The sequence below is a fragment of the Rattus norvegicus genome, chromosome 7, assembly GCF_021556685.1.
Source record: "Rattus norvegicus strain SHRSP/BbbUtx chromosome 7, alternate assembly SHRSP_T2T, whole genome shotgun sequence".
NCBI lineage: Eukaryota > Metazoa > Chordata > Mammalia > Rodentia > Muridae > Rattus > Rattus norvegicus.
The window spans coordinates 143,201,556-143,222,117 of NC_141540.1; the positions used below are offsets into that span (position 1 = coordinate 143,201,556).

The following is a 20,562-nucleotide window of genomic DNA, read 5'->3' on the forward strand; positions in this document are numbered from 1 at the left end:
ATTGTGTAGTGTATTTTTTGTTTGTTTTGTTTTGTTTTGGGGCTTTTAAAAAAATTATATATAAGGAATAACTTGTCCGATAGGGTTAGAATGAGACCACCAAACTCATTTTCACTTGTATCTTAACAGGCATTGAATCCAGCTCTCCAGAGGTGAAAGGCTATTGGGGTAATGATTAAAAAAAAAAATCTGTAGTATTCTACTGTTATATTAATAAACTGGTGGGAGTCTTGTTTCACTGCCCATAAACCATACCAGCAACATAACATACACATGGCAGAGAGGAGCTGAGAGAGCAAACGGGTGGGCCTGGTGCCCCTTAGGGTCCCTTGATGGATCTGGCCAACCACCTTCTAAAAATGTAGTTGAGAGCAGGACTAGAAAGAATGGTTAAGGGTTAGCCAGCCGGAATGGCCTTGTCCTGGTGTTCTTATGAATGATAGGGGTGTTTGTAATGGGATTGGTTTTTCTTTCTTTTTTTTTTTTTTTCCTTTCTTTTTTCTTTGGAAAACAAAAGCCAGAATGATTATAGCAAAAGACAGAATAAATCTGGAGAAATAAATTCCCCTCAAACAGATTTTATCTATTTGGTCTTTTAAGTCTAGTTTGGGAGGATAGAGGTGGAGGGTGTTACTCTGGTAGAGGTATAATGAAAGCAATTCTACGTGCCAAGAGTCCATGATACCCAGTAAAAAGAATAAAGTTGGCACTGATTTTAGTGAGCATTGGACAAAATAAAATGAAGACATAACAGTAATCTTAATCAGAAAAGGGGTAGATGTATAGAAGCATTCGATGTTTAGATTTTGCTCCTGTTTAAGAATACCACACTCTCTTGCCCCTTTTTATCTCTGTACATATAGTCTGGGCTTTGCAGGAAATGGCATGAAATCAGCTATTCTGATTGTGCAGAAGAATCTTTCCAGCATTACTTTTGCTACCCCTCCCATCTTTCCTACTTGGAGGCTTCAGAGTTAGTGATGAACCTCAACAGCCAATGCTGGGTTTTCATTTTATTATCTTCTGTTAGTTTAATTTGCAGATCACTGATTCTGAATGCTGTGCGTTATATTTTCTTGCTCTTTTCTGTCTTTTAGCAGGTTTGGATGCATCTGCTCAAACTACTTCTCATGAACTCACCATTCCAAATGATGTAAGTGTAATTAAACTATGTTGGAAGTCTGAAGGAAACCTTACTAAAGAATTGTTAAAATTAACTGTATTAACAGTTTTCAAAAGAAGAACCTCTCTTTCTGTCCTGTAGAAATTCTTTTCTCTGGTACTTGGGTGGTGGCATATGCCTTTAATCTCTCAGCACTCTTTGAGTTCACGTCAGCCTCTGATATATGTAGTAAGATCTTGTTTCTCCCCCAATAAAATCAGAATTTTTGCTTTTGGAGAAGCGATTGTAGAGTGACAATATACCTGCACTTTCTGTAAGTGTGGCTGTTTAGGGTTAAGAATAAAATTTTAATAAAGTCAGTGTCTCAGTCAAGCCACAGCTAACATGTTAACCATTATTACTCTTTAGTGCTAAATAATGCAAATGTAATCCCAAAAGCAAAAACAAATTTGAAAATCTTGCCAGAATCATAAGGTGGTGGTGGAAGGATGATTTCACACATCTTTGGCGACCCAACAGTGAAGGCACTGTCGACTTACTTGTAGCTGTCTCACTAGATGTCAGTGGATCTTGTTAATTTGTTTGAGTGGAGGCTAGACTGTGGAGATAGGAACAAAAGCTAATGCTTGGGATGAGAAACTGGCTTAGAGTTTGCCTTGATTTGCAGTTAATCACATGAATGGTTCAGGAATTAAAATGGGACCTTCAGGTTTTAAAATTCAAGGTTTTAATAGCAATATACCAGAAAGATTGGGGAGTGCAAATTTAGGTACAAATTATAGAAATTTGTAAATGTTATGCATGTGTGTGTAGCTGCGCAACTTAATTTGTTTTTATTTGTTTTGTTGTTTCTCAAGTTGATTGGCTGCATAATTGGGCGTCAGGGCGCCAAAATCAATGAGATCCGTCAGATGTCTGGGGCGCAGATCAAAATTGCAAACCCAGTGGAAGGATCTACTGATCGGCAGGTTACCATCACTGGATCTGCTGCCAGCATTAGTCTGGCTCAGTATCTAATCAATGTCAGGTAAGATTGACTATACTCTTTTTGCTTATGTGCCAAAATAATAGGGAGGGAGGGAGTTGCCATATAACAAGTGTGGGTTTTTTCCAAAACCTCCTTGATTTCTGTTTTTCTTCTGTCTTTAATGTAGCAGAGAAAAACAAGCAGTTTGGAGTAAGTTTTTTCACGGGGTTGTTTTGGAACAGTGCAAAAGGGTAGTAGTATATGCCTTTGCTGAATAGTAGGACAGTGCTCTCGTAATTACAGGCTCACTGAGACAGACACACTTGGGTTTTGCTTGTTTGTGCGTATTGTGTAGACAGATCATTTCATTTTTGAATTTGGAGTTCAAAGCACCTTAAATTTTTAAGGATAGTGAGATATCTAAGTAGCTTCTTAGAATTAGCTGTCATATTTACTCTGCAAACATTTTCAAATGACAAGTGTGTTCTATTTGTGAAAAAATGAAGCACAGACTTGAGAGTGCTCCAGATACATTAGTATTTTTTTTTAATCCCATTGCTCATCTTATTATACATCCATAAATGATTTGCTCAGGTTTTATTTCCCTATATGTAGATTCTGTTACACTCTCTGTTGTAGGACAATTATGAACAGTCAGATGTGCATCCTACTGGATGTTTGTTCCTCAGTGCTGCTTCAGTCACATTTTCAGTGGACTTAGTATAGCTTATATGGGAAGACAGCATTATCTTATACTTACATTCTTCCACATAAAAATTAAGAGGTCTGAATCCAAGAAAAGGTTTTAGGGATATGAAGTATATGTACATGTGCTTACAAATTTATACCAGGCTCTCTTATCCCTAGCTGAAAACATTGCCAACTTACCAGTGATGGTCTTGGCCATTGTTTTGTATTTCTGTGCCTTGAACTAATGCTGTCATTCATATGGAAGGATGATATCAGCCTTCAGGGTGATACATGCCTTCGATCCCCATCATAGGGAGGCAGAGATAGGTGGACCTCTGTATAGTTTGAGGTTAGGCTAGTCCAGAGTGAGTTTCAAGACAACCAAATCTACACAGAGACTGTCTTGAAAAACAAAAACAAAACAAAACAAAAAACCCCAAAAATCAAAAAACAAAAAACCAAAACTCTAGGTGTACTTTAAGTTTTTAATATTGAATTAAATAGAAGTAATTTTATACAGAGCTTATTAGTAAAAAAACTTATTTCTAGTTCACATGGGAGGTAAGTTTTATGTGGCAAAAATAATGTTAGAAGTCACTTTCTGCTTTTGGGAAGCTTATCTTAAATGAGATAGCTCAAATTATAACTTTAAATTTGACTTTGTTTTAATAAGTTAGTGTCTACCTTATAAGGAGGCAGAACTTCATTACTAGAAGTAACTGCAGAATTGCTTTAAACAATTGAGTAAAACATTGGATTTGAATCCAATCTTTTTAAAGCCAGTGCAAGATGATGCACAAATCTGCTTTTTATCTTCTCTACTTGGCCCAGTTTGAATGAGAAACACAAACTGGTTTTATTATTTTTATTATTGGCTTCAAAGCATCTCTTCTGTACTCTTGAGCTTTCTTTACAGAGCTCTGTGTCTTTGTAGTTCATTGCTGTGACCATTCCTGATGACTGAACTGGCTCTGAACAAGCTGAGTAGAGTTATAAGGAGCTTTCCTTCCCCTGGAAGTAGGCTTGTAAGGCAGGTTGTCTGATCTCAGCAAATGTCTGTAATTCTGGGGGCTTAGGATAGGACTGACTCTATGGGGCCATTTTAAGAATAAAAATACATTTTTGCTTTTTAAACACAAAAGTTGGTAGTACTTGCTTATTTTCAACTCTTAAGTCTAGGAATAGTTAAAATAAAGAGCCTCCTTCTCAGTCAAAAAAGCTTTCCTAGATCTTACCGACACTTGTTTTTAGCATTTTTCTTTGAAAATGCTACATTCTTTATAGTCTATTCAGTGATCTACTTTGGACTTCTTTGCCTCCTTCCATTTAATATTTTGGTTCATTTACCATGCAAATATAAATAGATAAATATTAGCTATAGGAAAAATTGTGTTAGGCATGCTTGGTGATTTCATACCAGTAGCACTGAGGAAGCTGAGGCAAGGGCTCCAGTTCTAAGCTAACTTGGGCTACACAGACCCTATCAACTCATCTTTAGAAATAATTATAGTTAGACATATAATTTTAAAACTGAAAACATAATTTGATTTATGAAATGATTTTTTGTTTAAAAGGTTAACTCTTTCAAACTAAAATCTTTTTCTTTTTTCCATTTGTGTTTTTAAACACTGTTGGGGGCTAAACCTAGAGCTTTTTTTGAAAGAGGGTTTTAAAGTTGCCCTAAAGGCTACTCTCTATTGTAGCCCAGACTGCAGTGGACTCTGATTGTTTGCCTCAGCTTCTGTAGTAGCTTTGTTACCGTGGCTTGGCCACTTTCCTTCAGTTTCTGATTTGGGTCAATCTATCAGATAGTTGGAAGTATGTGCTCTATGCTTCTTTTCCCACTGTTGTCTGCTGTGTCTTCATCAAAGTAGTTTTAAATAGCATTGTGTGTGGTGAGGGGGGGTGGTAATATGAATATTTTAGTGGGTGGGCACAAGCTATTAAAGTTTATTATAAATTGATATTAGATCTTCCTAATTGGCAGCCAAAGGCACTTACTGATATAACTGAAGCGGATTTTGTCCTGTACTTTTTCCCTATTGTGGTCTTCCCTTCCACCCACCCTTTTTTTTTTGTTCCTTTTTTTCCTCTGTTACAGTTTAGAAAACGCTAAACCCTCCTCCCAGGCAGCCTCCGTCACGATCCCTGATCACCTCAGCATCAACCTCTCTCAACCCTCCACCCCTTCTTCTTCTTCTTCCTCCTCCACCACCACCCCCTCGCTCGCCACAGCGGGGACTTCCGACGCACCCTCCAGCCTCCCCAACCCTCTTCCGACCGCCCCTTGTGTCTCCAGTCTGCTTGGCATGAAACCCATCCCTCTCCTGGCTCTAAATGTTGTGTCTGCTGCTAAGGGTACCGGGGCTTCAGCCACCACCACCACCACCTCTACTGTGCCATGTGTAACTAACAAACTGAAAGGCGAGAAGCAGAGATTCTCTCCCTACTGAGTGCTTATCTTGGCATTGCCTCAAGTGTTGGTTTATTTTGTTTTTCTTTGTTAATATTGGTGAGAACCAAACTATTGTGAGCTTGTGACCATTTTCTTTTTACTACTTTGGGGGATAACTGGGTGGGGTGGGCACAGGGGTGACACTTGTTAGGTTTAGGTCTTCACAGCTCAGTGCCTGCTTCAGAGTCTGACTTGTTGATGGAACTCTTTATCTAGAGCCACAGTTCTTACTCTAATTCTGTTACACTTTTTTGTAGCTTTATTCTGCCTTGCAATATAAACAATGTGTTAGGCTCTGTGTTGATGAATAAAAGCTTCTCCCTTAATCCTTCCTTTTTTTACTTTAAATCATTTAATGGTTAAAGCTGTCAGCTGGCCTTCTTGGCCAAATCTGTGTTTCTAGTTATAATAAAGTTGCCACAGTAAGAACAGTAGCTCACTGTGTGATGTGACGGGTGGAGGGCGGGCATTTGTGATTTGTGCCTTGTCAGATTGGATGGCTGTATAGCCTACTTGGGCCTTTTTGTATCACACATGAATTTTGTAACCCTTTGTCAATATTTCCAAGTAGAAGGGTCTTCAGTAGTTTAAATACTGATGATCCTTCAGATGGACCAGAAAGAGGCTCTTAAATCAAGAACCACTTTCCTTACCTTGCTAATACCAGTAGGTAATGAGGTGTCCTTGTCTGCGCACTTCTCTGGTGAGGAGTCATTTCAAAGGCATGTGCAGGACTGACTTCTTTAGCCCAATGATGGGCAGTGGTCATGTCAGAGTTAGGTAGGTTTGTCTATATTCCTTTAATGGATCATTAGATATGCTTCTGGAATGCTAGAGAGGGTTTATAGATTTGAGTGTTGTTCATTCTAAATATTGCTCTGTCAAGTTCATTTATTTGTCTTCTATTTCCTGTCTTTCAATAGCAGCAGTATCATGAGTGGGAGATAATATGCTTATATTTGAATGAATTCTGTAGTGGAAATAGAAAAGAAGCCCTAAGAGAATATAAACTTTGATGTGTTGTAAGGGTTTTGAGGCTGGGGCTTAGACAGTGGTAGAATATTTGCTGTGTACTGGATTTGTTTTCTAGTACTTAAAAACTAAAAGGAGATGAGAAAGTCATTAGATACACCCAAGGTACATATTGTGAGTTTTCTTTACTGGTAGTCAGTGAAAGTTTCTGGACTTTTTTTTTTGGAATGGTCTTTTCCATGCCTTAATGGTAACACTGTTGAACAATCTCAGAAAGACATAGTTCTCATGTGTATTATGATTGCTCCTAGTTTCTCAGGTTATTATGGCTCATTTATTCCACACTAGCCTTACATATTCATTCACATATCTTGTGTTTGTGTGTGTGTGTGTTCATTCGTGTGTTCGTTCGTTCCTGGCTGTCCAGGAAATTGTTCTGTAGACAAGGCTGGCCTTGAACTCAGAGATGTGCTTACCTCTGTCTCTGAGTGCTGAGAGTAAAGGCATGCACTACCCCCCACCCAGCCTGGGTCAGAGATTTTAGGAGAGCAAACTGTAGGCTTATTCTTGGATGTTAGCTGGCCTCCTATGTTGTGTAGTTCAACTCTTTCTATAGTTAAAACTTACTATGCTGATAACCATCTCCATTGAGATTTGGTTTTTAATTTTGTTGGAAGGCCTCTTGGCCTTAATTCAACAAATACCCCAAATAAACAGTTGCTGGGAGATAATCCAGATGATCAGGGAAGGGGCGTGGTACTATCATTTTAAACAAATGTTTTTGGTGTGAAAAATTTTAAGTTTTGGTGCATATATTTATATATCTGATCTCAAAGTCATAGTATTTCTGGTTGAGATTTGCCTCTGTAACTCATCTACTACATCTTGCTTTTTAAATTCCTAATAAGGCCTTATAGTGAGTACTGGATAGATACTAGATTAAAAGTAGCCAGTTACATTTAAACTTTCTTTCCCACTTATTATTCAGAGTTTGCCTAAGTATACATGTATCGGACCTTTGGAGGCCTGAAAATGTTGGATCCCATAGAATTGGAGTCACAGGCATTTTTGTGGGTGGGTTCTAGGAATTAAATCTGGTTCCCTATAAGCGTAGCAAGTGCTCTTAACCACTGAGCAATCTCTTGTGTCCCTAAAGCTTATTTACCTTACAGTCATCCATTTTTGGAATAGACAAAATCTGTTCTGTGTGTTTGTGTTTTGTTTATGGGTCCATGTGTTGGGCCTAGGTGCATATGTGCCATAGTGAACAAGTGGTGGCCATTATCTTCCACTGTTACAGATAGTGCTTTGATCATTGCTAAAAGCTCACTTTCCAGCTTCTAGGAATTCATTCTCTGCCTCCCATTTGTTTGTTGTTGATGTGCTGGGACTACAGATGCCATACAGTACTAACTGCATCTGTTTTAACACTGAATGACTGAACTTGGGGCTCAGTGGTTTGTGTAGACTATATGCCCTCCTCTCCACCTCCCTAGCACTGGTATTCCAGGTGTGCTCTTGCTACCTTGGCATATTTACAAAGATTCCCCTCCATGCTGCATTTTACCTATGAGAGGCCTCACTCTGCATAGTTTGAGATCTCACATGTATATTTAATGTTTAAGTACGTCAGGGTAGTAACATAGACAGGACAAATAATTTCTGACTTTAAAGAAAACACAGCTTTTAATTGAAGAATGACTTCTCTGGTTTCTGGGACATACCCCTTCCCCTATGGTATTTGTACATTTAGTGCACATGGTACTAACCAAACATCATGAATGGATGTCAGTCAGCTCTTTGAGAAGTTAAGCAAGTTAAGTTTATGGTGTAGGACTGAGACTACACCTCCAGTTATCTTCAGAAGGAGAAATTTTGCTGCTGTCCAAAGATAGTGAATAACTTTATCTCAAAGCTTAATTGTACTCCAGGACCTTAACTGACCTATTTGAAACAAGTAGAAAGGCACCGTAGCCAGGCCTGTGTATAAGGAAGATGTGGCACAGGAAGGCCACAGGTTTTGGATTTTGAAGAGTGAGCTAAGGAACTGAAGTCCTGATACTTGTTTTCCTGTTAGTATTTGTTCTGAATTCTTCACTGTAGTTCCTATTTCTGCTCCTCCCTGTAACACACTATTAATATCTTCAGATGTGTTAATGCTCCCAACACAAAACTGCTTCACATTGGTAGGCTGTTCTAGTGTAAAACACATGATAGGATCAACTTCTTGAAGTCTAATGTTCTCTAGAAATGCTTTCAGTTTCCAAAGAATAAAACACTTATTTGTTATGCTCTTCTGAGAACACACACACAGCCTTAAACATCACAGTACGAGTTAATCTAGGAAACCTTGAGATACTCTGGTGTAATGAACTACTGATTATAGCCAGGTAAACTGACTTTACTCTTGTTTCTGTTTTACAGGCTTTCCTCGGAGACAGGTGGCATGGGGAGCAGCTAGAACAGAGCAGATTCATCCATAATCCCTTTCTGCTGTTCACCACCACCCATGATCCATCTGTGTAGTTTCTGAACAGTCAGCGATTCCAGGTTTTAAATAGTTTGTAAATTTTCAGTTTCTACACACTTTATCATCCACTCATGATTTTTTAATTAAAGTGTTTTAATTCTTTTCTCTGTTCAGCAGTTACGCTGAGATATCCATATTTAGTTTTATAAGCTTCTCCCCCTTTTTTGTTTTGTTTTGTTTTTTTTTTTTGGCTCATGAATTTTTGTTTGTCATGGAAATGTAAGAGTGGATTATTAATACATTTCAGTTTAGTTCTGTAATGTCAGGAATTTTTCAAAAAAAGAATTAAAAGATGGACTGGAGCTTTTTCTTTGTGAATAGAAACTGGATGCCACAGTGACTTATGCGGGTGTTATTCCTGTCTGATACTATTTTTATAGAGCCCTGATTCCATTTAAATAGAATTAGTGGACTTCCTTTTTTACCACTCCCTTTTTTTTTTTTTTTTTTTTTTTTTTGTAATTTGCCCTCAATCTTTTCCCCCCCCATGATCCTGGGTGGCCTCTGAAGACTGACAGTCACACTTACCCTGGGATTGTACAGCAGCATTGTACAGTGCATTTATGGAGCTGGGACAGGAAGGTGTCGATTGGAAGCTTGAGAATCACTGCCTCGTGCATACTTTAATTTTAAAGTCTAGTAATCATTTAGTTTTCTCCACAGGTGTTGTGAGACCTTGTGTTCTTGTCCTGAAATCATTTAGAAAAGTTTACCTGCTGCCATTTATGTTAACTTAGAAAGTAACTTATCCAAATTCCTCAGGTAAAATCTTAAATCCAAGACTTAATCCATGTATTACCACTCCACTCATTCACCAAGAAAACCCTCGACAGTTGGGCCTGCATGGAGTGGTTATATTTCAGGGTTGTTCACAGGGGTTACAATATGACAGTCCCCACCCCTACCAGGCACCAGATAACAGCGGGGACTTAACCAGCACCCAGTTCTTCAGCCTGAGCCATCACATGCTATTAATCTTCTAACTTGCCTCTGGGCCCAAAGCCAGGGCTTTGGCAGAGAAACAGGAACAAAGAAATGAGTTACATTGCCACCTGAGAAACCTCAGAGGGAGGACCTAGGACCCAGCCTTAGTTTCCCTCCTCCCAAGTGCAAAATGTGTAAACAGTAAACGGAAAATAAAAGTGCAGTTTTAAGTGAATCCTCTTCCTGCCCCCCATGTTTAGGGACAGACAGTGTAGAGACAAGCCTGGCTTTTCTATGCCTACTTGCTTGTTCAACATAAGGAATGGGGTGAAGCAAGAAGGGACCGGTGTCCTTTCCTTACAGCTCTAGGGTAGTACTTGGAGTCATTTCCACAGCTGCCAGTGTCCCTAGAACTTAATTGGTCAGGGGCGTCGTTCACTCTGAAGCCTGACTTACGGCTAAGAAAGCCCCGTCTATCTGTTGATTATGTGGCGCATATATATTATTTATATAAATATTTCTCTATGTACAAGGAATAAGAGTGTCTTTCATGGAGGAAGGGAGGCTGGGGGCGGCAAGGCATCAATGCTGTTGGAGTTGTCCAATTCAGTGCTGTCACAGTCTGAGTCCTCAGGATTGGGGCCCTGTGAAGAGTAGAAATGCAGTGAAGTGGGGGAGCTCAGCATCTTTTAGCATTACAGATTCTTTGAGGGCCCTCAGTGGGGTGCTTTTACATTATCAGTGGAGGTGAGGTTTTTTCCTTTTTTTAAAATCTCACTGTTGATAGGTCATGCTCCAAGGCACTAGGCAGACTCCTTTTAGGATACTCTGACTGCAGTGTATTGCTGTCATACAAGTTAAACCTCTGGCACTATATACTTGGATATTTGTTTTAATGGTTCTGGAAAAAATTGGTGGCTTGAAGGCTAAATAAATACCTTTTGTAGGTTAGTCATCTTTAGATTCTCAAATGACTGGTTTTCTTCCCCCCCCCCCCTTTTTTTTTTTTTCGGAGCTGGGGACCGAACCCAGGGCCTTATGCTTGGTAGGCAAGCACTCTACCACTGAGCTAAATCCCCCAACCCCGTGGCTTTCTTATCCCAGTTCATTTTTCATTGTCTAGTGGTTAGAACTCAGACTTACCTGGTCATCCTGGTGTTGCATGGGCAAGGAGCTGGTTTCACGTTCAGGGACCACCTCTGAAGTAGGTAGGTCCAGTGGGATTTCTGAACCCTGTGAGCACATGTCATCAGACCGTTCATCTGGTCGCTCATCAGTGTTGGTGCTGCCAACTTCCGGTGTGCCACTTGGGGAAGGCTCACTAGCTGTACCTTCCTCCACATCTGATGGGTTCTCTGAGCTGAACGTAGATAGTGACTGACGCATGTTCGGGCCCTGAGGCCACCTAAATGTTGAGGCATGGTTATAGCTTTTGTGTGGTCCTTTAAAGTTCCCTTAATGAAAGATGCCATTACAGCACCACTCACCTTTGACTTGGGGGTAGCTCTACTTCACTGTCGACCTCTCCTTCTTCCTCTTCAGATGAGATACCACGTTTCTACAGTAGAGACGGGTGTAGGTAGGTTTGTTTAAACCAGTCAAAAGATAAATCATTAAGGATTAGGCAAGGGTACATAGTTGAGTGGGGTTGGGAGTATAGCACTTGGGCCCCTAGGGAGATTAAGGAAAGTGGGTGTGAGGCAGAAGAACCTCCCCATACTTTACCTGACTACGAGTCACAGCAGCCCTGTACAGCAGCGCAGCGGGGGTCAAGTGCTGGTACCCAGCCCGGCTTCCTCCCCGGCCTGTAGTCCCTTCCCTTCCAGTTCCCAGCAGCCCCACACCTTCTCCAGGCCCTACTGGTGGAGGTGGTTCCCCTTTAGCTCCCCCAGGTGAATCTGGGCTGGTGGAACCAGGAGCTGATCCCTCACTTGGAGGAGTATCACCCTGGGGTGGAGGTGGTGAGCCAGGATCCCGAGCTCCCCCTGTTGCCCCTCGGCCTCGGGCTCCCAGTGCTGCTGATAACAGGTCTGGGGATGATGAAGACATCTTCCGAAGTAGAAGGTCATGGTGGAGTCCACGGAGAGCAGGGGGGCAGGCATCCCAAGCTGTAGGGCCCACTCCTAGGCCTCCTGGGCTTCCTAGTCCTCCAGGCTCATGGGGTGGCAAAGCTGCACGAAGCCCAGGCAGGTCTCCACAGCTGCCCTTGGCGCTGGCCTTTCGGTGACGGGTCTTGCCACGACGACTCCTCCCAGGTGAAGGGGGGCCCTTAGGACACCCAGGAAGCCCCACCCCACTTAGGGCTGCATCTAGTTTAGGTAGCAAAGACTCTGTCTTGAGAATATCTGGCCTGGGGGTGGGGTAGGGGGGGAGAAACATAATATTCAGATTAACAGTGGGAAGCAAACCCCCCCCCTCCAAGAGAGAGCCATGTCCTTGCCATATGGCAGCCTTCATCCTCATGTTTGTCCCACCTTTTGCTATGGGGTGACAGTTTCTGTGGCACATTCCTTTTCTTGATGAGCTTCTCCATCGTGTTTCCATGTAGGAGGCTTCGGGACGTGTGTGACTTCAGTAGACCAGGACACCTCCTTTCTAAAGCTTGCTCTCGCCTAAAAAAGTCCACTCAGTTGGGTCTTGTAGATTGGTTAGCATCATGAAAGTAGGGGTGTATTACTAAGGCTTACTTACCTGAGCAATTCCCTCTCTTTGAGTTCTAGTTGCAACATGAGGGCATTCAGTTCCATGTACAAGTTGTTAGCTCTCTCCAACTTGCGCTCATAGTGCTCCCTGATGTCCAGGGCATGTCTGAAAGGGCAGATGATTTTCCCACGGTGAGCTGGGTTCGCTTGCTTCCGAAATGGACCCTGTTCTCTGACTCCATGATGAATGGTTCCTGCTGTTTAGATAAGATTCACTTTCCTAAATAGGCACATACCTGAGCTCCTCCCTTCTCCGCATCACCAGTTCCTCTTCTAGGCGGTGCAGACAGGTCCCTTCTGACTTAATCTTTTCAAAGTGCAGTTTTACTTCTTCCCGCCACTCTGCCTAGGGATGGAGAGACATGGGGGGAGGGGGTGAGGACTACGTCCCTGTCACCTCACAGACCTGTGCTCTTGGAAGGTTACCTGAGCCATTAAGTTATGAGCAAAAGGGAATGGATGTTTCTCTAAGGACTTATCTATCCAGTCACATTAACTGGTCACATCTCAAAGGCTGCCATGGCTGCAAGGGTCAGAGGTGTGTTGTTTTTCCACCCAAAGCACACCTGGGATTTAAAGTAAGTCTCCTGGGGTGTAGAGAGCACATCAGCCGAGGCGATGTCCAGGTGCAGCAAGATCTGTCGGAATGATGGGCGGTTCCGAGGTTTGCTGTTCCTGAAATGGAGTTGTGAAATGTGGAGGGGGATTATTAGAAAGGAATCGGAGCATCTAGAGAGCCATCTGACACCATTTGTTAATACCAAAATACCACATAGGGGGTCTATTTAACCTAACTTGTCCCTTTTTGATTTTTCTGAGACAAGGTTTCTCTGTGTAGCTCTGCCTGTACTGGAACTCATGCTGGCCTCTGCCTCAAGTGCTGGGATTAAAGGAATGTGCCACCAGTTATATACCCAAATAAAGCTTTTGATGTCTGGTTATGATGGCATATGCTTTTAATTCTTGTTTACATAGCAACTTCCAGGACAGCCAGGGCCATACCTTTTCCTACAATTTTATTTTTTTATTAATTTAGTTTTATGAGTACCTGTCTTCAGACACACCAGAAGAGGGCATCAGATCCCATTACAGATGGTTATGAGCCACCATGTGGTGGCTGGGAATTGAACTCAGGACCTCAGGAAGAGTGGTCTGTTCCTAACTGCTGAGCCATCTGTCCAGCCCATCCCCACAACTTTTAAACAATTACATCAAAGGAAACACTGGGAATGTCAGTAATAGATTCAATCTTCCACTGTTGGACTAAGGCCAATTTAATGAGCCAGTCTGCTCAGTAATGTAGTCTTTCTGCTTTACAGCAACCTGGGATAATAGATAGTGCTCATCAGATCAAATCAGAAACATGTTCAAAGAGGACCTTTGAATCTGATGTGTTTTCTGTGGGCTGATGCAGCCTGTTCTCAGTTTTAAGTTTCCTTGGTACACATTCTCTGAGTCCTGGCCCTTGGGGAGATTTGGCCTAGACATCTGAATTCCAGGTGCCCCTTAACTTTTTGTCAGTCCCTCCTTCCAGCTAGTCTGTCCTTACCAGCACTGGCGAAGCAGAATTTTAAAGCCGTCTGGGCAGCTAGAGGGTACAGGCAGGTGAAGACTGTTGCTTCCCACACCCCAGATGATGGCTGAGGAGTCTACATCTTTGTAGGGAATCTCTCCAGTCAGTAATTCCCAAAGCACCACCCCAAAGGACCTGAGGACAAGAAAACATCATTTGGAAGGGTTCTTTCCAGACCTGCATGACCTCTGTAACAGCCTTAAAAGTCTCATCCTGGTGCTTACCAGATGTCAACCTTCTCAGACACAGGTTCATTTCTGATCACTTCAGGAGCCATCCAGGCTACTGTCCCTGCAAAGGACATCTTGGTGCTCTTGTCACTCAGCTCCTTGGAAGTGCCAAAGTCTGAGATCTTCACCACATCGTCGTATGTGATTAGCATGCTGGGAAAGAACACAAGTCAGCCAGTATCCACATCCCTCCAAAACCCACTCAACTGCTGTTAGTTTATGATGATGGACACACCTAAAGTTGAGGGGCTCACCACACAGTCCTGCAGAGGACTGCACTTGGAAGGAGTGGACTTGAGGGAGAATCTAAAATGTAGGGGCCAGTCTGCCATGGGCGGGTCACCTATGTGCACGGCATCTTGCATGCTTACTTGGGTGACTTCAGGTCTCTGTGGATGATTTTGTGCAGGTGTAGGTAATTCATGCCTCCAGCGATGCCCATGGACCAGTCAACCAGCAAGGAGGGGGTAACGGGGCGGCCCGCCCTGAGCACCTCATACAGCTGTCCTTGGGCACAGAACTCCATGAGGATGCAGTAGCACGGGGCCTGTGTGCAAACACCCCTGAGGGCCAGACAAGTAAAGCTTAGCATCTGACTTGTGCATATGGGACCGACATTCCCACCCCGCCATTTCAAGTTCTCCTTTGAGGGAGGGTATATAACCCCAGGTGAGGGGACTCCTTTGTGTCATGGTATCAGCCCTAGCCCCTGCCCTGGACCTCACTTGAAAGTGATGATGTTGGGGTGCTTCAGTTTTCGAAGATGCTTGATGTCGGTCTCCTTGAGGTCTCGAACCTTCTTCACAGCTACCTCCTCCCCATGAAAGCGTCCCAGGAAAACGGCACCCTGAGCCCCTGAGCCTACCCACTGCAGGTCCAGGATTTCCTCAAAGGGGACTTCCCAAAGGTCTGTAGGTAGGAGGCACAGAGTCACAGACCCAGATCTGTACTGAGGGCCCTGTGAGACTCAAGGGTTGGTTGAATATATCAATGATGAGAGAACAAAGTAAACTGAAAAGACTAGTGAAAGAAATACTTGGGTGGTCTTAGAAGAAGCTGGGGGGATATAAGGGTGTAGCTCATTTGTTCCTGGGTTCAGTTTCCTAGCACAGCGTGAGGAAATGCTGAAGAGCCAGCTGAGGATTCAGCTGTGCAGGAAACACTTGTCTAGCTGTAGTGTTTGTTTAATCCCAGCACCAGGAACAGATGTAAAGGAAATAAGTTTGGTAGGGCTGTTCAAGGAAATGGAGGGTGTTCCTACAGGGATCTGGCCTACCTTCCTGCTGTTGCTTGTGCTCTGTGGAGTAGGCTTTGCCAATCATTGTCCAGACAGGGCGCAGGCAGCCAAAAAGACCTTCAAGGAAGCCACTGCCACTCTGGCACTGCAGACGTACCTCATCAGCTCGAACCCTAGATGCTCGACTCTCAGGTGACCCGGTGGCTCCCCCTGGCCCACCTGTATCCTGCTCATGTAGCTGCAGGACACTATTGGCAAAAGGCTCTGGAGGAGGCTCTCCACCTGGGGAGGGGCTGGGCCCTCCTCCACCCTGCCCACCGAGAGGCACAACATCTCGAAGTACACATTGGGTAGGTGTCAGGTCCTTCTCAGGGGTGCAGTCTGAAGTGTCTGGATCCAGCTTTCGCATGGAGGCCTCACTTAGAGTAGACACAAAGCCTCCAAAGGAAGGGGAGGGTGTTCGGGTTTCATGGAGGCAGGCCATGGCCTCTGGAGCCAGGTGTGCTGAGTAGCGGGCCCTGTGAGGAATTAAGGATGGAAGGGCCATCAGCCACACGCAGTTACTGCAAGAGCTCACAGTACCTAGCTGGAGTTGGCCTGAGTGTCATTCTCCATACCCTTATGGGAAACCTGACGCAGATGAGCTTCCTCTTGGCATCTATTACTGATCAACAATACTCTTGTATACAAGTAATATACTTGAGTATCATCAAGCAAAGGGAAGTAAAAACCCACTCAGGTACTGGTTAAAGAAAGGCTCAGTGGGTAAAAGAATTTGCTGTGCAAAGCCTGGTGAATTCCTCAGTGGAAGGAAAACCAACCCCCAAAAGTGTTGTCCTGGCCTCTCATGTATTTACAGCACATTCACACCCTGCCTTCTCCTTTTCTAAGTATCAGACTCAAGTACAAAGGCTAGAGTAGTGCAATGTAAAGCATTCTGCATGTGTCAGGCACTAGACCAACCCTCTGCTGGGAAAGGGTAAGTGATGCTGGTGTAATCAGTTCCCTGGTGCAACATTTAACAGGTACCCGAATCCCTAGGTTTCATGTCCAGCATGGCAAAAATAAAGAACAAAAGCAAGGTCTGCTGAGGGCTCAGCCTTACGTGCTTGGCAGTCTGGCTGAGGACCTGGCTGCGGGTCCCAGAACCTACTCCATGACTAACAACCATCTGCAATTCCAGTTCTAGGCGATCCAACACTCTCCTAGCTTCCTTGGTCACTGTACCACATGATGCATTCACATACATGCAGGCAAAACACCAATACACATAAATTTGAAATAATATGCTTTTTTAGTAATAATAAAAATAGGCCTGGTGTGGTGGCACACACATTTGGGAGGCAGAGTTCAAGGCCAGCACTGTTTGTACAGTGAGACGTTGTTTCCAAAAAAAAAAGAAAAAAGACAAAAGAAAAAAGAAAAAGCAACTGAAATAACTTCTCACTGCTGTACAATTTTCATTAACCCTGCAGCACTCACTCTTGTCAGCCAAGGCTGACTGTGAAAGACACAGATGTTATATGAATCAGATCCCCCCTACACAAAATATACACACACATACATACATACATACATACATACATACATACATACATACACACACACACACAGACACACACACAGGATCTATGTAGGTCTGGTTGTCCTGGAACTCTATGTAGAATAGCCTGGCCTTGAACTTACAGAGATCTTCTGCCAGCCTGTTTGGATCTAAATCTCTAGTGTATTTAGTGGCAATACACCTAGACTTCCCTTGTGGTGAATGGTACATGGTATGGCAGGCACCCAGATAATGTTCCTGGGCTTCCCCTGTCAACAGTCACTGAGGCCTTCCCAGGAACACCTAGTATCTGGGCTCTCTTCTCTCCTCTGTGCTTACACATAGCACTTAGGCCTCTCCAGTGAGATATGATCTTGTGTCTAGAACCAGAACCACAGAGGTGTACTATCCTCTCAACACAACTGGAAAAAGAAAGGGGTTGAGGGCAGAATTATCCAATGGGGTTGTGTGAAGCTCTAGCCTTCATTGTCATTCTCCTGAGTCCATCCCATCCTTCATCAGCTGTTTTCTGGAGGTCAAAAGAGGGCTCTTCTCTTTTCTCTTCCCCTATCAACCAACCCCCAACTCCCCAAACCAAGACTCAGCTTCTCAGGCAATAGAAATAGGTCCCAGTTCATAGCTGTGTGCTATTTAAATAGCACTAATTAAAAGATCACAAGTCTAGGAACTGGGATGGTACTCAGTTGGTAGAGTGCTTGCCAACCGTGCGCAAAGCCCTTGCACCAAATAATCCTCCTGTGGTGGTGCATGCCTGTAATCCCAGCACTGAGGAGGAAGAGGCAATACTCCGTCGAAGGTCATTTTCGGCTACATAGCAAATCTGAGGCTGGCCTGAATACAGGTGACCCTGTGTGAGATGAAAATGGATTGGGGATGTGGCTCAAGTAGAGCCCTTGCCTAGAATGCAAAATGCCCTGGAGTGCATAAACCTGAGCATGGCACACAGGCTTGTCACCCCAGCACTTGGGAGGTGGAGGCAGGAGGATCAGACATTCAAGGTCATTGGCTAAGTAGTGAATCTGAGGCCAGTCTGAGCTACATAAGACCTCGTCTATCTCCAAAAATAATAAAATCTGTACATACCACATATCCAAGCACTTGAGAGGCGGAGACAAGAGGCTCCTCAATTTGAAGCCAGCATGGGCTACATAAAACTATACCTGGGGTTGGGGATTTAGCTCAGCGGTAGAGCACCTGCCTAGCAAGCGCAAGGCCCTGGGTTCGGTCCCCAGCTCCGAAAAAAAGAAAAAAAAAAAAAAAAAAAAAAACCAAAAAACTATACCTTATGTAGCAGAGTAGCAAACAAAAAATACAAAGCAAATTGGCACAGGTTGTGGATCTCATCCCTGGCTGGCACCACAAATACAACAGCAAAACCCTTACCTTTGATTCAGGTAAAGTGTAGTTAAGTGTCCATTTCTCCAGTCACATAAAGAGCTGAACTGGGTGGCACCACAAGCTCTCTCAAGTTCTCAGGCTTATTTCAGAACTTGACACCAAGAGGCGCACTGTTCTTACAGCTGCTTCTTAGTTGGGTGTCATGGCATGAGATGTAAGGTTCCCTGACATCAATCTAACAGCTTGCTGTCTGAGCAGGTTCTTTAGTCTCTGCAGTAGCCTGGGAATGAACCACAGTGTGCAGGGGGTGCCATAGAGGGGTATGCTCAGAGCATATGCAAAGGAAGTTTGGGAAACCAAGAGTCTCAGCCTGCCTAACCATCATCTGCAGTCCTTTCTCTTGAAGACTCTCACTGGGTATGGGACTGGTTTGGGATCTGCACAGTTAACAAGCACCTCCGTTGATCCTGTAACTAGCACATTTGAAAATCCCACCTCCTGGGCTGGGTTTGGTGTCTGAGAGCACTAGTTGCTCTTGCAGACTTGAATGCCACATCCACATGGTAGCTCACAATTATCTAACCCCAGTTCCAGAGAATCCAACAGACACACACTTGGTACACATACATGCATACAGGCAGAATATTCATACACAAATTACAATAACTAAAGTAATTTAAAATAAACTACACGTTGTCATTCTGTTTTCTCTAGTCCTGATACTTCATTAACTGTTACCACATGGCCCAGGATAAACGCCTCTTAAGTTCTTTCTTAATTTTTCATCCAGCTTCTAAAAGATCCAAAACACAAACTCATCTAAAGCCTGTTTGCTTTAGTTACCTTAGTGGCTTACTTATGTTGATAGCTAGGCCACCCTGGACACGAAGCTTTATCAGGGTTCTGAATTATAGTGTCCAAAGACAATGTGAACTTTTCAAGAAATTATTATGTACGTTAGCATTTAGTATAAATGTGTTACTACAATTAATCCTTAATACAATATAGCAGTCTAAAGTGGGAAGGACGGAGAGGTAGCTCAGTGGGTAGGGTGCTCGCAGAGCATGGAACAGGCCCTGAGTTCAGTCATCAAACACTGGACAAAACAACACATACCAGCAGTCCCAGCACTCAGGAATGGAGGTGAGAGGCTCAGAAGTCCAAGGTCATCTCTGGCTTCACAGTGAGTTTCAGGCCAGCCTGGGCTACAGAGTGAAACTTTGTCTTAAAAACAAACAAACAAACAAACAAACAAACAAAGCCATAAACTCTGGGGATATGGTGATCATCAGCATAAGACTGCAGGATATTGGCTATGTGAACATGCAGTCCTGAGGCATGGAGGGCTCATTCCACATCACTCCTTCCCTCCCTCTGGTCCTCTATTATGGAGACTGTGAATGCAGCTAATGGCTGCTAGAGAAAGAGAAAGACATTGTCTTTGATGGTATAGCCACTGGTAAGGTGCGCATGATACTGTAAATTAACCCTCATTTAGGATCCCATTAGCAAACATAGTTAAACTCTGTGTCACAAAAAGAAAACTGATGTGACAACGGAAGGGGGCAAGCAGGGTGTGGGGACGATGGAAACAGTTACGGGGAATATGGGTGATCAAATACATTGTATATACGTTTTAAATATCATAATGAAGCCCATTATTATGTGTAATTAATATATGCCAAGGGGCTGAAGAGCTGAGGGTCAAGAATGCTTACTGTTCTTCGAGATGACTGGGGTTCCATTCCCAGCATCCACATGATGCTCACAACCCCTATAACTCCAGTTCCAGGGGATCCAAGGCCCTGCAAGTGTGAGGCGCCATTAGCTCAAACACACAGGCACACATACACACACGCATAATGTCATTAAAAAACTAAAAAATTATACGAATACAGTTGGCATTATTAGGCCCACTGGCGCCACAGCCAACAAGGTTACCCTTCTTGTCTTCCAAGTCTCACTTCAACCTGTAAGTCTTCTGTGCAGTTCCAACCCTGTCTAGTTAATTCCCATCTGAGTGGGCAAAGCGTGAGCTTCCCGCTCCGTGGCTCCCGCTCAGCTTCCAACCAGAGTTGGAGCACTGCTCTACCCACCCAGGGCCCGCACATGCTCTGTGTATCGCTCAGTTCCCAGCACCCTCAGAACAGCCAAGCAAAGAAGGCATCATTGGTCCTCCTACGATCTAGAGAAAACCAAGGTCCAGAAATCAGGAACTATAGCCCGTGAATTGCCGACACAGCCCACAAAATGTGCG

General features: G+C 43.5%; 2 protein-coding genes across 64 annotated transcripts in view; one reads left to right on the forward strand and one right to left on the reverse strand.

Annotated features, from left to right (window-relative positions):
* Nucleotides 1-9,039, forward strand: part of Pcbp2 (poly(rC) binding protein 2) — a 24,373-nt gene extending 15,334 nt beyond the window's left edge. For 17 of the 51 annotated variants that reach the window (XM_087558364.1, XM_087558385.1, XM_087558401.1 and 14 more), the window contains 4 exons: nt 130-168; nt 1,098-1,153; nt 1,981-2,150; nt 8,632-9,039. In XM_087558364.1, coding sequence (XP_087414490.1) covers nt 130-168; nt 1,098-1,153; nt 1,981-2,150; nt 8,632-8,668 — 302 coding nt within the window. In that variant the 3' untranslated portion in view covers nt 8,669-9,039. Of the gene's footprint in view, nt 1-129; nt 169-1,097; nt 1,154-1,980; nt 2,151-4,881; nt 5,309-8,631 lie in introns of those variants that run through there. The other 34 variants (NM_001013223.2, XM_087558371.1, XM_087558390.1 and 31 more) reach the window with 4 other exon arrangements.
* Nucleotides 8,874-20,562, reverse strand: part of Map3k12 (mitogen activated protein kinase kinase kinase 12) — a 19,853-nt gene continuing 8,164 nt past the window's right edge. For 3 of the 13 annotated variants that reach the window (XM_087555841.1, XM_087555839.1, XM_087555840.1), the window contains exons 2-16: nt 20,024-20,110; nt 19,422-19,510; nt 15,443-15,921; nt 14,892-15,075; nt 14,538-14,729; nt 14,161-14,319; nt 13,913-14,071; nt 12,930-13,038; nt 12,600-12,709; nt 12,353-12,469; nt 12,136-12,273; nt 11,387-12,011; nt 11,149-11,219; nt 10,805-11,066; nt 8,874-10,305 (exon numbers count right to left, since the gene is read on the reverse strand). In XM_087555841.1, the coding sequence (XP_087411967.1) occupies nt 10,210-10,305; nt 10,805-11,066; nt 11,149-11,219; nt 11,387-12,011; nt 12,136-12,273; nt 12,353-12,469; nt 12,600-12,709; nt 12,930-13,038; nt 13,913-14,071; nt 14,161-14,319; nt 14,538-14,729; nt 14,892-15,075; nt 15,443-15,887 (2,667 nt within the window). In that variant the 5' untranslated portion in view covers nt 15,888-15,921; nt 19,422-19,510; nt 20,024-20,110 and the 3' untranslated portion in view covers nt 8,874-10,209. 13 annotated transcript variants of the gene reach the window in all.